The sequence below is a fragment of the Botryllus schlosseri genome, chromosome 5 (genome assembly GCF_051294905.1).
Source record: "Botryllus schlosseri isolate E-star chromosome 5, Bs_hap1, whole genome shotgun sequence".
Lineage (NCBI taxonomy): Eukaryota > Metazoa > Chordata > Ascidiacea > Stolidobranchia > Styelidae > Botryllus > Botryllus schlosseri.
The window spans coordinates 17,969,382-17,984,336 of record NC_137240.1 but is presented as its reverse complement, the minus strand read 5'-3'; the positions used below and the strand labels follow the sequence as shown (position 1 = coordinate 17,984,336).

Genomic DNA, 14,955 nt, shown 5'->3' with positions numbered 1-14,955 from the left:
TGTGAAGTCATGATCAACTCACAGCATTGCCAATGGAATAGGTGTGGTAGAAAAAGATTTTTAATGTGATGTATAACTGACATATTGTTATTTTGTGGTTACATGAAATGAACATTACAACTTTCCTGGTGATTTATAGTGATAACACGTCATAATGAGTGAATTTACAAATACTCGACTCGTCGCGTACTGGTAGGTCAAAATGAGTCAGATAAACCAATTCTTATGGGGTTTAGGGTAGAATGGGGTAAAACGCTTCGACGAGATAAGACGTCCGCCATCAATACAACGGAACAGAGTGAGCGTTCAATGGGTCACACTATAGCAAATATCGCCTAATGGTCTGACGAAACTGTCACTTGGGTTTCCACTCAAGTTTCCATTGCTATTCCGCTGGCGAATATAGGCTAACTAAACAAAAAGATACATTTCAAGAACGTGTCCTACTTTGTTGTTTGACTTATCATAATCAGTTGGTGTTTCTGGATGAATTTAAGAAGAATATCCGGTACGCCATGATGAGGCGGAGAAGCATGTATGGGTCTGCGTATGGATTACATATTTATCGGTTACTGAGTGACATCCGGTATTTAGTAGGGTATAACGATGTAAAATGTCAATGGAGGCGTTTTTCCCTACCCATGTAGCAAAACGTCAAATTGATGTACATGGACGAATGATAATTTTACATATGAAAATTGATACTTGGACTTTCCAGACGATCGTGATAGAGTGGGGAAGATATCTCGCGCGCAAATTCCGAAATTCAATCCGTTTCGACTAGTTTGGTGGGTATTATGACGCTTCCACCGCTTAGGGAAGGCATGTTGCCCCACTCTACCCGAGTAGGTAATGTTAGGGAGCACCGCGTATTACGCAGGTAGCACGCATTTTGCTTACCGTGTATCAGCGTGGACATGATGGAATATGGCTTATCATCCGTCCGAGCCACTGGATTCCGAGTGGTACGATGATGTCATGACGTCAACAAATATCAAGATCTAATAGACACTTCACAATGCCATTTCCGCATGTGAGCGCTTACTAACGCCGTGTGTCACTCGTATTGCGTAGGCCGTAGGCCATAGGTGCGTAGGTGCATAGGCCTATACGGTCGGCTGTTTATCTAGTGACAGGTAATCCGAACGGTTGAATGGCGCTATTTTTGGTGAATCCGATCATCATTTCAGTTGTGCACTGGCAAATACAACTATCACAATCATATTTTAATCAGTATCGAAAGAAACAAGTTTTTCCAATATTCCATACGAAGGAATACGATTCATTTAAATAAGCATATACCACTACCACCCATGCACTGTCAAACGAGGGCACATTGAGTCAGTGTAAATAGAAAGTCATAGCCTAGTTAGCTTACCTGAACTAGAAATCCACAAACGTGACGTAAGATAGAGAAAAGATTGGAGAATGCCTCGCTTACTCAACTTGGTCTACCGTGACCATGTTTCTGCGAGACACCTGAGTACATATGGGGTGTTCGTTGAATTGATTCCTTCAGGTCACAAATTGAGCATCAGAAACGAGACCATTTACATAGGTAGGGTCTTTCGTAACTAGCGTTTGCGTCGAGACAGCCATGCAGAAGAATATATTACTCGTCAAGCTACGGTTTATATTATTGGCAGCGGCATACAAAGTCGCGTCGTATGAGATTGGTTCAGGTAGGGGAATTTCATGGTTGATGATATCAGCTGACTTACATATCAGCGAAAAGAGAATACTGTATGTGCAATTCGTCGTATGTTATGTAAAAGTTACTCTATCATACTAACGGTGACGAATAGTGATTGGTTTATTATAGGTTGTAGGTAACGTATGATCCAAATGATAATATTAATTGTCGTTTAGTCACAGTTGTATAATGAAGGACGCGCAGACGTTGTCGCACATTGTTTAATTTGTCCGGCAGACAAAACCAGACGATTAAGTTTACATATACCTGCATTACTGATCGTCCCCCTATGCATATCTAAATTAGTAAATTATGCAGAAGAAGAATTTGATATGACGAACAAAACACTTGCGTTGTAATCGCCGAACAAACGGTACAACAACATAATGAACAACGTTAATCCATTCATCGAGTTGACATGCCAACTAAAAGCTGATTGCATTATAGTGGACCTGAAGCATCGCACGTATCACAGTACAGGAATCTATTGGCAATTTCTACTCATAATGGGGACAATGTCTGATTATTTTCGGTACGCGACAGAACTGAACAAACTTGCATATGTTCACTTTCGAGATTCAGTTTCATGTGTCGCTTCATACCTAAGAACTACTTTGGGAAATAGTGGTGTCATCGAACATGGAACACATGTATTTTTGAAAGGGCAAACTGCTCGTGGCTTGATAGCATCCTAAAGAGTTCTTAACACCTGATATCTTACAAAAGACGCACTATACGCGCTACACGCGCTACATGCCAGGTTTGGACCACCCTGTACAAAAGTTAGACTATTAAAGTAAGAATTCCTGGTACATTGAATGGATAACACTAGGGAGCGATAGTGAATTTGTGCACGCAGGCAATTCTCAATATAAAACATCCCTGCATATAATTTAAATCAGTCCAGGACTGCAAATTCAATATCATAAACAGTCCTCGGAATTTATATGTTTTTTTTCTTTCAAAGGGAAATGTGGGATTCGGAAAGTCTCGGCACTCTCCGGGCGAATAGTCGGAGGTTCTGAAGCGGTAATGGGAAGTTGGCCGTGGCAAGTCATGATTCAGAGCAATGGAATATCAATATGTGGAGCAGCACTGATATCGGAGGATTACATGTTGACCGCTGCACACTGTCATTTGTCGTAAGCTAAACAAGACCTTCCCATGTCTTATTCATCACAAAAGCTTCTATTCTTCGAAAGTGTCCGTGACCCCTCACAGATATGATAAACAGTGATAAATATTTTCAGCATCGTTGAAATTAGAGTCACTGCTTGCTGTAATGATGTTGTTTGTGATTTTCGCACATAAGACTCGCTCTGAAGTCCACACAATAGGAATAGACTGTTCAATACCATCCGTCAGGAAATTGTAACTCTAATGCGACATATATTCTCTGGAACCTTTCTTTTTGATACCACTAATTGACTAGCACCTCTGTCACCTTCGGATGTGTGGTCGGAGTCTGGAGCTTTTCCTTGATGGAATCGGTGTCACACCCATTTTATCTGATATCCGCTACATCCATGTTACTTTACGACGTAGACATGTATCGCAATATCGCCATTTCGACAGAGGAAGACCAGACATGACTTACCATCTTGGTGCTCATTCGTCAGACGCAAGCGACGATACAGCTGTCGAAGTGAAAGTTCACGTTGGGATTTGCCACCCGAGTGAGTAATATTATCAACATTGGCGTTGACGAAAACTGGTCAAATGGAGCTTCTCGCGCCGTAGCCGATCTTTTGTGGTTAAGCATCATGTTCTAATATTAACCCAAAGTGCGTAGATGGCAGGTAAACGATATAACAAAAATAGGAGCACGAATACACTATATCAGTGCTTTTCAACCTTTTTGAGCTCCATTCGCACTTTTTTTGTAAAATAGATTTCATTCGCACAAACCAATCGAAAATTGTTATCCAAAAAGAAGATAAAGATAGGCCTACTTAACAACATTTTGTTCGGATGTGCAACAAATTGGCCACTATGTAGCTTGAGCTATCAAGTGTCTCATTAAAAAGGCAACTTTTTTCGCTCGTTATGCTTTCAATTAAAATCCTTCTCGGCCAAACAATGTTGTTGGGAATTTGTACAAGAACGTCTACTAGTGCTTGGATGACCAGGTCTTAAAATCTGTTCTGCACTCCTATCCAAAATACAGCGTATTTTTCGCGAGTGAAAAATGCTTGCAGAAAGAAATCGTTTTTGAGAGCTGACGCAAAGGTCCCGCGAGGCTCCAGTTTGTCGAAAGGATGAAAAACCCACATGTTAGTGCTTTGCTTTGTTAGAGGCTTTGCCTTATGTCTTTGGAACATAAGGTGCAAAACGATCAAGGAGAGTAGGCACATTAGAGCTCGCTACCTGATGACACGTTGTTCCAACTTCTGTCTCGTAAGTTAACGAGAAGAGCAAATAACTCACGGTACTATGTGTTCGACTCTTTAGCTCAATCTAACTTGAGAATTCATAACAGTTTAATAACGGTAAAGTAGCTTTTAGACTACCACCAAAATCTGAGTTTTTTGTGGCATCTTGCGACCCAGGTCTCACTCATGAATTTCTTTTTAATAATATAATGGTATGCTACTATACGGGCATGTATGACATACAGAACGCGCACATCACAATTCTACCCACGACAGCTCTACAAAACATGTCTGACGTCGCGATTTCAAATTAGGGCGAATTAAATTCCTCTGCGTATCGCAGTTATTGCACTACTGTCTACTCAGATTGCAAGAACGGGACTATTCCGTGCCGACAATGGAGCATATCCAATCCATCTCGAAAGGTTTGGCCATCCGGCATCGGTCATTTTTAGACCAAGGTTTTGTCGCCGCTTATGTTTTTGGCACCACATTTTATCAGCGGTTTGTTTGCCAAAACTTTACGTCTTCTTGTGCCCCGACGCAGAAGGGGTTGGCCTCGAAATGAGTCTCATAGGCCTGAACTCGCTCGTTGCACACCCCATCATACACTACTCATCCCAACGGTCTTCGACCATGTTTTCCAGAAAAAACGGTCATATCTTATCATGAATTCCCATGATAAAGCCATATTTACTGAGTGTCTCGCTTGTTGGCTACAGTACCCAGGACAGTGACTCTGGATATGTAAAAACAATCGCAGGATTTTTTGCAACAAATATTACATACATATTAACAGATAGATCTGGCACCGTGTCGACCCAATATTATACCCTTTGCGTTACATACTTTAATAAACCTTGAAGGGGTAAAAATTTGCGTTACAGTAAACTTGCAAATATGAGTCTGTAATGATAGTACTTACTACTATCCTCGCGCCTCGCGCTAATCGAATAGTTATTACGAAAATATGATGATTTTTTAGCGAAAGAAAGCAGAAAGTCAATTTGACGTCATTTTTCCAGCCTGTCGCAGGCTCAGACGGGCTGACATGCTGTATGTCTGCCGCTATAGAGATTGTAGAGATCTCTATACTGCCACTACACCAACTTCCAAACCAGGTTTTTGGTTACGTAATAATTACAGTGCGGGAATATTAATTCACTACGGCTTGTGAGAGCTACGATTAGTGGTGCGTCGTATCAAGTTTCTACAATTGCGCCACAACTACAAAAGTTACGCTGATTCTAAATTTCATATTAGGTTTATTTGAATTATTCCACGTCAGAAAGTTTACAATTAATCACGATTTTCATTCGCACTTGATCCGGATTTTCATTCGCACTATTCGCACCACCTTCGTCATTCGCACTGCAATTTTTTTCATCCACACAAGTGCGAACCGTCACACAGGTTGAAAAGCACTGCACTATATTATAATGGTAAAAGAACACAAGCAAACATACGATCTGCTATATCGCAATCTATATATGGCACAGTAGACATGATGCTTCCCCAATGTAACGCTCACATTATACTATCCCGCCACATCATATCATAGATTTATGCTATCGCTGTATGGATAATTGTTTAAAGCTTTTGTAATCAGAAAACCGCAAGGCTAGGGCATTTAATGTTGAACTCGCGGTGTTCTCATTTCCGGTTCGATTGGCATCTCGCCTTTTATATTACACAGGTCTTGGAACTGATACTATAAATACGCGGTAACGTGTATGTTTGATGACTCGGCACAATCGTGGCTAGCTTCTCTGCTGACATAGTCATGAGCTCACGGCGGACAAGGCATCATGTCCTCCCTCATGTTGCCGACGAATACGGGCACATTACGAAGAATCACTCACCCTTTGGTCACAGTGATTCACTATGGACTATAGGCGGACGTAGTTATGAGCTTTCATGGTCTTTGGTCATTTCTGTAACCGTAAGTCCACGATTATGGTCCGATGTCGGTCAAAGTGACCAGATTTAGTCTGGGCCTGTTATGCTGATAGTATCGAAGGCTGTCTTTCATAGTGGTAAGATCTCTTTCGACTTCTACCTCTGAAGGCGATACCGACCATGAAAGCGTGAGTAAATTCATGTCAGTAACACGTATACCTGGAGTTAAGGTTACGACCCTGACATGGCGTTTCGGTACGACTTGTGCCTTCTCAAGTTGGTGAATCCTGCGACGTTTACTGATTATATCCAACCCGTTTGTCTGCCGACGAAGGGGAGTATTGTGGCAATCAATGAAACAGTAACAGTAACTGGATGGGGCGATACGCTAGGTAGGTCTTTGATTCTTTCAGGATATTACGGGTAGTAGCTGGTTAGTTTTTACCATGATAAAATGCACGAACTACATTATCTTTGAGTCTAGTATGCAGGGGTGGTCGGTAAGGATTACTTCTATTTTTTAAGTCTCCTCAAGTGGCTATGTTTTAGACTACTTACAATGCTATTTAATATTTCTTTGGGCAGAACTGCTTACTATTTTTTGTTTCACTCGGGATTTTGTATAGTAAAAAGCAATTTGGACAGTTGTTTGCATCACATATATGACTGAATTGTCTAACAATTGGCTTAATAGGCTGTGTACCACAATAACTGAAGATATTTTCGAACTTTGCGCCTATTGTACTGTCATTGGTAGTTCCTGCAATTTCGAATGCGACCATTTCCGATTAACTTCTAAAATTATGCGACGTATATCGATCAAGTTTACTGTATGAAACTACCTACTTGAGTACTTGTCATACCGTCGTGCTACCCCACGAAGTAGTTTTGGCATGTCTTAGAAATGACTAATTCTACCTTCAATTAAGTACAGATTTGACACGGTGTCTCTACATCCACTTTATTACCAACGCTGACTACATTGACCATGATCATCTTTGCTGCACTATATTTTATATGTACTATTCGGTATCCTTGAGCGAACAGGCTTTTCGTTATTGCTCGTCGCATATAACAGCACTGCAAATACGCTGATATCTTACAGTTTTTATAGTAAAATATCCACCGACTTGGCCAGCTTTTCGGGATATACAACGTAACTAACTGTTTGGATTTCGGATTAAGATTCAGGGCTAAGTAGTTACACCCTTTCAGCAGAGGAATAATTATATATCCTAATATTTTATAAATGGTGGAGTATTATATGTATGTCATGCAATATTATATTATGTATATGTTGGACTGCACAGAGTGAATATGAACCTTTGTGTCCAAGTTATGCATAATGTAAATATACCATTTACTGCTTTCAGGTACCGGATCAATGGATGTTCTGAACCAAGCTGATGTATTTGTGATCGGTACAGAAACCTGTAATGACTGGTATAGTGACTTGGACTTGCGAATTCCAGAGAGTCATTTTTGTGCTGGGTAGGTGTTACGATATCATGCAAACATACAGGCGTTCGTAAGCTAATTGCTTCTCTCAATTTCAAACTAAACATACAGGAGCTGTTTGTGGGAAAGATTACACGCTTAATGACTGACAACTCGGTAGTGTTTTCCGCTCTGAGTTGCGTTCTGGCAATGAATTACTTGTTATTTTTCGGATGAAGACACGAAGAAGGAGAGATAGATTCCTGTGATGGAGATAGTGGGGGTCCATTAGTTAACGAGGAAGCGTCAGGAAACATATCTGCATATGTGCTGCGAGGTATCACAAGTTTTGGCTTCCGATGCGCTTTGAGTCAGAAGCCGGGCGCGTACGTCAGAGTAACGAACCTTACCACCTGGATAGAAGAGAAGATATCTGATCTATCTAGTAAGTAACGGTTTTTGCGCTTTGATAAGGCAATCTAGTATTAAACCGATTTACTGAAATTATAAAACAAGACTATATCCTGGGATTTAAGAGAGTTATACTGGAAGGGTTATACTGGATTTGCCTGGAAATGTGTCCGATGTGCGTCCGAGATTGAAGTCGCCCTTTTCTACAATTCTAATGGTTGCTGAGTTATCAGTCAGTCTTCTTCAAATATGTCGATAATTCAGGTATGACGTGCTACCACTATATGTCACCAATCCTTAATCGTGTGAAGGGCATGTACATTGTAAAGGCGTGAAATAGAATAGCAGCATGATGGATCAAATGACTTCGTTGTTTTGTACCTTGGTTGACTAGGAGTCAATAGAAGGCTATATGCCAACGTCACTCACTACAACAATATGGTACACATTCCCATACTGGCTCATCTATGACTTCCATAGTTACCCATCCTTATCAAGACTAGCGGGTCGATTTTGAATTTTAACTTGAAATCTTGCATTGTATGTCATCAACAACTCCAAAACTATAATTCAGGAGTAATATTGACTCATATCCGTATGAGCATTGATTTAGTTTTATTAGCATTTGCAACCCGGTTTCGGATTCCAAACCAAACTAACTTTTCGAAGTCTAATTCAGGCATATCTGAGAAACCTATCTGATCCTTTTCCAAAACGCATAGCTGACATATAGGGCGGTATAAGCCCTATTTGACCTCTAAAACTAATCCGGATTTCGGAGCGCCATAGGATATTCCCCAGCATAGAGCCCAACGCCGATGGGCCCGAACCCGAACAGCTCCGACAGAGCTTCCAGCACTCTGTGAAATCAGTTTAGAAAGAATTGTAATCATGGTCGTATGTATCCGCTTTCAACGCAGGTCTATCACAATTTCCTAGCATAGTAGTGTACATTCTTTATCGAAGACACTCTCTCAACTATCTCTCCATTGGTGCAGAAGACAAAATCCAAGAATAGATTTCAGGCAAAAACATCAGGAAACAGACATCTAACAATTGTACATTGTACCACTGCCTTTACAGCCACTTTGAAACTAATATCTTCCGGCTGTCAAAAACTAGTCAAAATAGTCATCGGTGTTACTCCAGTAGAAATAGAAGTAGTCATTTCAAGGTACGTTGTATAAAAAACTGGGAACTCCGTACTTCGTTACTGACCACCTCTGGTGGTAAACGATTTTACCTTATTCGCGAGGGCAGGCGGTCGAGTGACTGTATTATGCCATGATTACATCAAGTCAGTAAATGCGAAACAATTTATATATATAAAGTTCGACGTCATCAAGTTTGGAAGAGAGGAGTTGAGTGTTGACCACCACCAAACCGAATTCGTGTCCATTGCCCATGATTTAGCTTCATGTAATCGTTAACCAAACAATAGTGTTTTTCATCTTGATGGTAATAGGTTCGCTATGTCAACCAACATCGAGTGACCAGTGCGGTGGACATGTATCTTCAGAAACATCTATCCGAAGCCCAACGAACGCGGAAGATTTCCATTACCCATCCAACCAGGTAGGTTTCGTCTTCAACATCGTTCATCCCACAAGGGTATATTCACCATATGTGGTAAAAGTAGTCAGCGTTTCTACTCAAGTGGAGATAGAAGTATAACGCCTTAGGTTTATACTCAATTACGAATAGAAGTAGCGACTCCCACATGTAAAATCTACTTGAAGTGAAAAGTAGAAAATGTGAATTCTGATTAGTACCAAGTAAGTAGTTTTGAAAAGTATATTGGCTCGACGGTTGGCGTACTGTTAGCGGGTAATCGGTGCACGCTACTTAAGAAATTGCAAGACGCATATTCGTGGCTACAATCTTCCAAACGATATGTTCAGTAGTTGCATCGTTGGCTATGCCAGGCAGTTCTTGCGGAGATTTCACAAGACTACTGTCTACTATTCAAAATCAAAGTATCAAAGTAAGTAGTTTGTCTGTGTCAAGTGGACGTGGAAGTAATCTCAAAACATAACGACTCGGGTAAATGGTGCAAGTAGGCACGCGGCCGCCTACCTGATTACTTCGAAAAAATAGAAGTACTACGTTACTGGCGACCTCTGATATTGATCTTGAGCTTTGCATAGCCACGGTCTCTCGCATACGTGCAACATCTTATAGATTTAGTCGAATAAAATCCACTTCGCTATTTCATATCGTCAGAACTGTACTTGGCATATAGTCGCACCGCTGAGCTTCAAAATACAGTTCATCTTCACCTGCTACTTCTTGCTGGAACCTCCCGGTGAAAATTTCGAAGACTACGTCGAGGTCGCTGATAGTGCTGGTAATGTACTACGATGCACATTTACTACAATATGTTGATGTACCCGTTCAGAAATATCTAAATACCCTAATGTTTGGAATCCTACCAAAATTACATCAACTTGCACTCACCCGCACTTTAAATGAAATAAGGCACTTTCGGTGTATGCTATATGATCGTGCTGATCTCAGTCAAGTTTGAATTGAGATTATTCCACTAGATATAGGGCAATTGAATTTACAAGTACCCAATGCCAGTGTTGGGATCAAATCTTCATACTCTAGTCACAATTCATTTTGAGTCACTGGAGCTTTTGACCAGAGTCAAATCACGTGCAGGTTAGGAACATTTGTGACCGTTCAACTTTTAATGCTGCCGCCGTGTCGAGATAGCTGTGTGATGTTGTTTATGACAGGCATTTGTTTATTGGCACACTTGTAAATTAACGTCCGACATAGATTTTTTAAAGCAAAAGCAGGCTATATCTCAAAAGCTGTGGTTTCAAATAGATATCATTGATCAACTGTAGTGCATCCGCCATTTACTTTGCGGCCGCATAAAGGGCACCCTTTACATGTGCAATTGTGCATCTCCGTAGTACGCCTAATAAAACACTATATTGGCTCGACCTGGAATCGAATCAGTGATGTATTGTTCTTAATCACACCTTGCAAGGCGAGTACGGAATGACCTTGCATTACTGGCGGGCGCGTACTTTACCATTCAACTCAACTTTCCATGTTGCGATAAGTGGTCAGTCCAAATCAGTTATACGTAGGTTACTTTGTTAAATAACTTCTGTATTATATACGCACCCTTAACATGCCATACCTACTTCCAGCACGGATTCGCGCCACAGCGACGTAATATACTCAAATCGATTATACAAGAACTTATCTATTACTAGTGGAATGCTTTCACATAGTGCTTTAGTTGTTCTATAGTTGTGTGGTTCTGTACAAGGTTTAGTCTTATAGATTAACCGAACCATGAACAAAGACAATAATAATGGATTTGGGGATAAGGCAGTAACACGTCGTGCAATGAAAACATGTTATATGGTGTATATAAACTCTATTGTCTCATCACAGGCGAATTGACAAGATTCTGCGGAAATGATCTGCCGGAACCGTACATCGTGAATGGCAGTAACGCTTCTTTGACTTTCGTGTCGAATCGGTGGTCAAATTACCCAGGATTTGTCGCGGAAATATTGTTTATTGCTTCGGATACCACTACTGAAGCTAGCCTTGCTAGCACCCAATATACAATCACAACCTTCCCCCCAACTACTGAAGATGATTATATTTCATCAGCAACAGTAGCGCATTCTACACGGGAAATGCCAACCTCGACTGATTCTACGGCATATGCTGTAACTACCAGTAGCAGTGAGCCTGTCGTGTCGACAGTTGAGACTGAGCCAACTAATAGTCCAAAGTTACCTATAGTCGGTGTTACTATCGAAGCTAGCTCTGCTAGCACTCAATATACAAGCACAATCATATCCCAAACCACTGATAATGATGATATTTCATCAGCCACAATAGCGCATTCTACACGGGTAATGTCAACCTCGACTGATTCTACGGCATATGCTGTAACTACCAGTAGCAGTGAGCCGATCGTGTCGACAATTGAAACTGAGCCAACGAATAGTCCGAAGCTACCTACAGTCGGAGTTACTACCGACGCTAGCTCTTTTAGCACCCAATATACAAGCAGTCAGCCTGGCATGATGACAAATGAGACTGAGTCAACGAACAGTACGAAGACACCCACAGTGGGTGTTACTAACACTGTTCATATAACTAGTTTCATAGGAACTGATACCACGTCTGGTGCGGTCATATTAAAAAGGAATGTCTTGATTTTCTTGCCGATTTTATGGCGCAGTGTTACGGTGCTAAACCGATGATATTTTTTTCATATCGCTAAACCTTGATTCAGCTGCGTGTAATGTTATATTTTCTATACTGCTACACATGTTACATACTTGCAAAAGTGACTTTCATATGCAATCCTCTGCCCATGTCTTCATCATTGCATTTGATTATATTTTAATACACTGAATAGTATCATTGGGTGTCTATTTCGTCACTCAAATCTGTAGTCCTTTAGATATAAATATGTATGAAAATTTTCGCACAGGAGGCCACGCGGGACGAATGAGATATACATGAGTCGATTTGTACTTGCTCAAGTTTTGCGCATCTGTCGGATAATATAACTTCACAAGAATTGCCGATAATGATCCATCAATCCGCTTTATAGCTACTACAACTAACAGTGCCGCGTCAATGTTCAATTCACACTTGGCATGCAACACTAAGACCGAGTTATTATGTTAAGGGGCAGACAAACATTTATGTCCTAGTCTAGCGATCATTACACCGTAACGTCGCCGTTAGTTATTGAGAGAGTCACCAAAACACACAATCGTCAACGCAGCGTCCAGATGAAAATGTACGATGACAATTGACAAGGTGTCTTTCTCGGCGCCTCTGACGCGGCCATATGGATATGAGACACAATAGCAAGAGACCGCTAGCATGACGACATTTGTTCATGGCCCCACTTGGGCATGCGCGTTGGTGCTATCAGGCCTTATTGTAATCATGCCAGATCATAGTTAAGTATAAACACAAGATGGTAAGAGTTAGAAATGGTCATGCGTCCCATGATCAAATTGGCCATGCACCACATAATCATGTATCACCGTGGAAACATGTCGCCATGCTCATTCTGATCGCATATTACAGCTATTTCTAGTGCAAGCAGGCGTCACGGTCATGTTACACGGTCTTGTCGTAAAACACTCAAAGCTTTTTAAAGCTTTTTTGGAACGCTTTGTCACTCTATTCATGTCATAGATAAGTAACAAATGTTTAAGGGACAAATGTTAACTCAGTCGTCGGTTATGTCAACGGATATCCATTGCGCGAACCCCGATAAGCATAACCGCGGATGCTATGTATTGAGAAACGTACGATACTGGACGCCTTCTTATCGACTTTTGACGACCATATCGGGACGTCATCATCGTACAACCGAATTGTTTTTACAAGACGCTCTTCTTGCACTCACTAGATGTACAATATGTTGTATATGTTTCGGATATAATGAAGGGACAGTTTTTGCAGAGTATACTATATATACTTGAAGATTCGGCTTCATATTGGTCATGAACTCATTATGTAATTTGATGTCACGTGAACTTCAGTCTTTTTTCGTTTTTCCCCGTCTCCGGTAACACGTACGCTTATATAACTGAAAAGTCTATTAGAAAAATTAGCATTTTGTATGAATATTCAACGCGTCTGTGCGCTTACCGGTGAATGGTCTGCGCGTAGCTGGAAGACTTTGGAAGACAGAGGTTTGAATGAGGTGTATTTACGACAGAGTCGTGCTTCGTCGTCGAATGGAATGTCCAATTGTCCATGTTGATCATATCCATCCCAAATTTCGTTTTCCCTCTCGTTTTTCCACCTGTTTGGACTATTGTTCTTTACGTTTACTTCTGTTCAATATCCATCATGAGGTTGTAGGCAGCCTAAATTTTCGAAGCACAGCGAATCGTAGAAGAACCTGTCTAATATCATATTGCTTTTTATACATTATTGTCCTACTCAAAGTTGAGGGCCGCACGGGTAGGTTGACTCAGAGGTGTTTGTGTTATCAGCGTTGCAACTCAAGTAGAAGTAGAAGTAATGAGAGAGAGAGAGAGAGAGAGAGATATGATATTCTTTCTCGCCTGCACCATCGAGATGCTTTGGCGACGGAGTTGCGATACGGCCCCATGAGGTCATTTAGTCTGCGCCCCCGTTTTTTTCTCCTCCATGGTATCCGTGATTGCGGAGCGCCTAGCAGGATAGCTGCGGATACCATTTTTCGAGTCTTTGGTATGACCCGGCCGGGGATCGAACCTACGACCTACCGCTCGAGAAGCCGGACGCATAACCATTACACTATCTCGCTCGGACGTGACGCAAATTTTTTCTCAATTACGAGTAGTGGTAACAATTCCCAAGACATGTCAAACGTACTTTAATTGGAAGAAGAAAATTAGTCTGAATTAGTTTCGAAAAGTAGGTTTCGTCAAGTGATTTCATACTTTTAGCAGTTAGACTAGGGTTGGGTAATCTATGACCCGCGGGCCGCAACACCGTTTTGTGCGGCCAGCGAAAGCCTGGAGAAACGTAAAAATATTGATAAAATGCGTATTAAATATCAAATTATTGCGGGCACTTGATTCAACTTTTCTTCATATATATTTCAACATAACATTGATAAGTTATTTTCTTACCATAGTATTTTTTAAATTTCATTGATGGTGCGATAGCACGACCTCGAGGCCCATGCATTTTGAAATGTTTCAGTTGCTAAACAACAAGTGAAACGTAAATGACTTGATTCGAACCACGAGTGTGATTTTATATTGGCAATACGAGCAAGTTTATTACTTTTAGTACTGTACTTGCAAACACCGATTCGCGAATGTGTTTGATCAGTGGTTCTCAACCGCCGGTCCGCGGACCGGTGGCGGTCCGCGACGACATTCCTGCCGGTCCGCCAGGTATATTACAATTTTATACTTTAATTTCAAGATGCAATGTTAAAGGTTTGTCCATTGATAAAATAAATAAAACATCAAATTTTAAACTGATTCATAACTTCGTGAGGTAATATTAGGGTGAGAAACATGTTCGATTTGACTTAAAGTTCAAGGCGTTTCATTTGACATCATGCGAGCGACAAGTACAGAACAGATACGAGCTCACTCATCGCTAAACGGCACAGTTTGATCATTGGTTTTC

General features: G+C 41.0%; 1 protein-coding gene across 2 annotated transcripts; it reads left to right on the top strand.

Annotated features, from left to right (window-relative positions):
- The first annotated feature begins 733 nt into the window (after positions 1-733).
- On the top strand, positions 734-12,278 carry LOC145439293 (ovochymase-2-like). Of its 2 annotated transcripts, XM_080316791.1 has the most exons (9): positions 739-1,682; positions 2,661-2,835; positions 3,269-3,369; positions 6,195-6,356; positions 7,338-7,455; positions 7,641-7,846; positions 9,278-9,387; positions 10,036-10,159; positions 11,230-12,278. In XM_080316791.1, exons 1-9 carry the CDS (start codon positions 1,598-1,600, stop codon positions 12,054-12,056), a joined length of 1,908 nt encoding a protein of 635 aa, XP_080172917.1. In that variant the 5' UTR covers positions 739-1,597; the 3' UTR covers positions 12,057-12,278. The 2 variants fall into 2 exon arrangements, with proteins under 2 accessions (XP_080172918.1, XP_080172917.1); XM_080316792.1 differs by lacking the exon at positions 6,195-6,356 and having other exon boundaries at positions 734-1,682.
- The last annotated feature ends 2,677 nt before the right edge of the window (positions 12,279-14,955 follow it).

Bases quoted from the DNA above. Each gene is read 5' to 3' on its own strand.
- LOC145439293 (XM_080316791.1), top strand. From the start codon at position 1,598: ATGCAGAAGAATATATTACTCGTCAAGCTACGGTTTATATTATTGGCA. The intron at 1,683-2,660 runs GTAGGGGAATTT...TTTCTTTCAAAG, and splicing joins GTCGTATGAGATTGGTTCAG to GGAAATGTGGGATTCGGAAA. The intron at 7,847-9,277 runs GTAAGTAACGGT...TGATGGTAATAG, and splicing joins GAAGATATCTGATCTATCTA to GTTCGCTATGTCAACCAACA.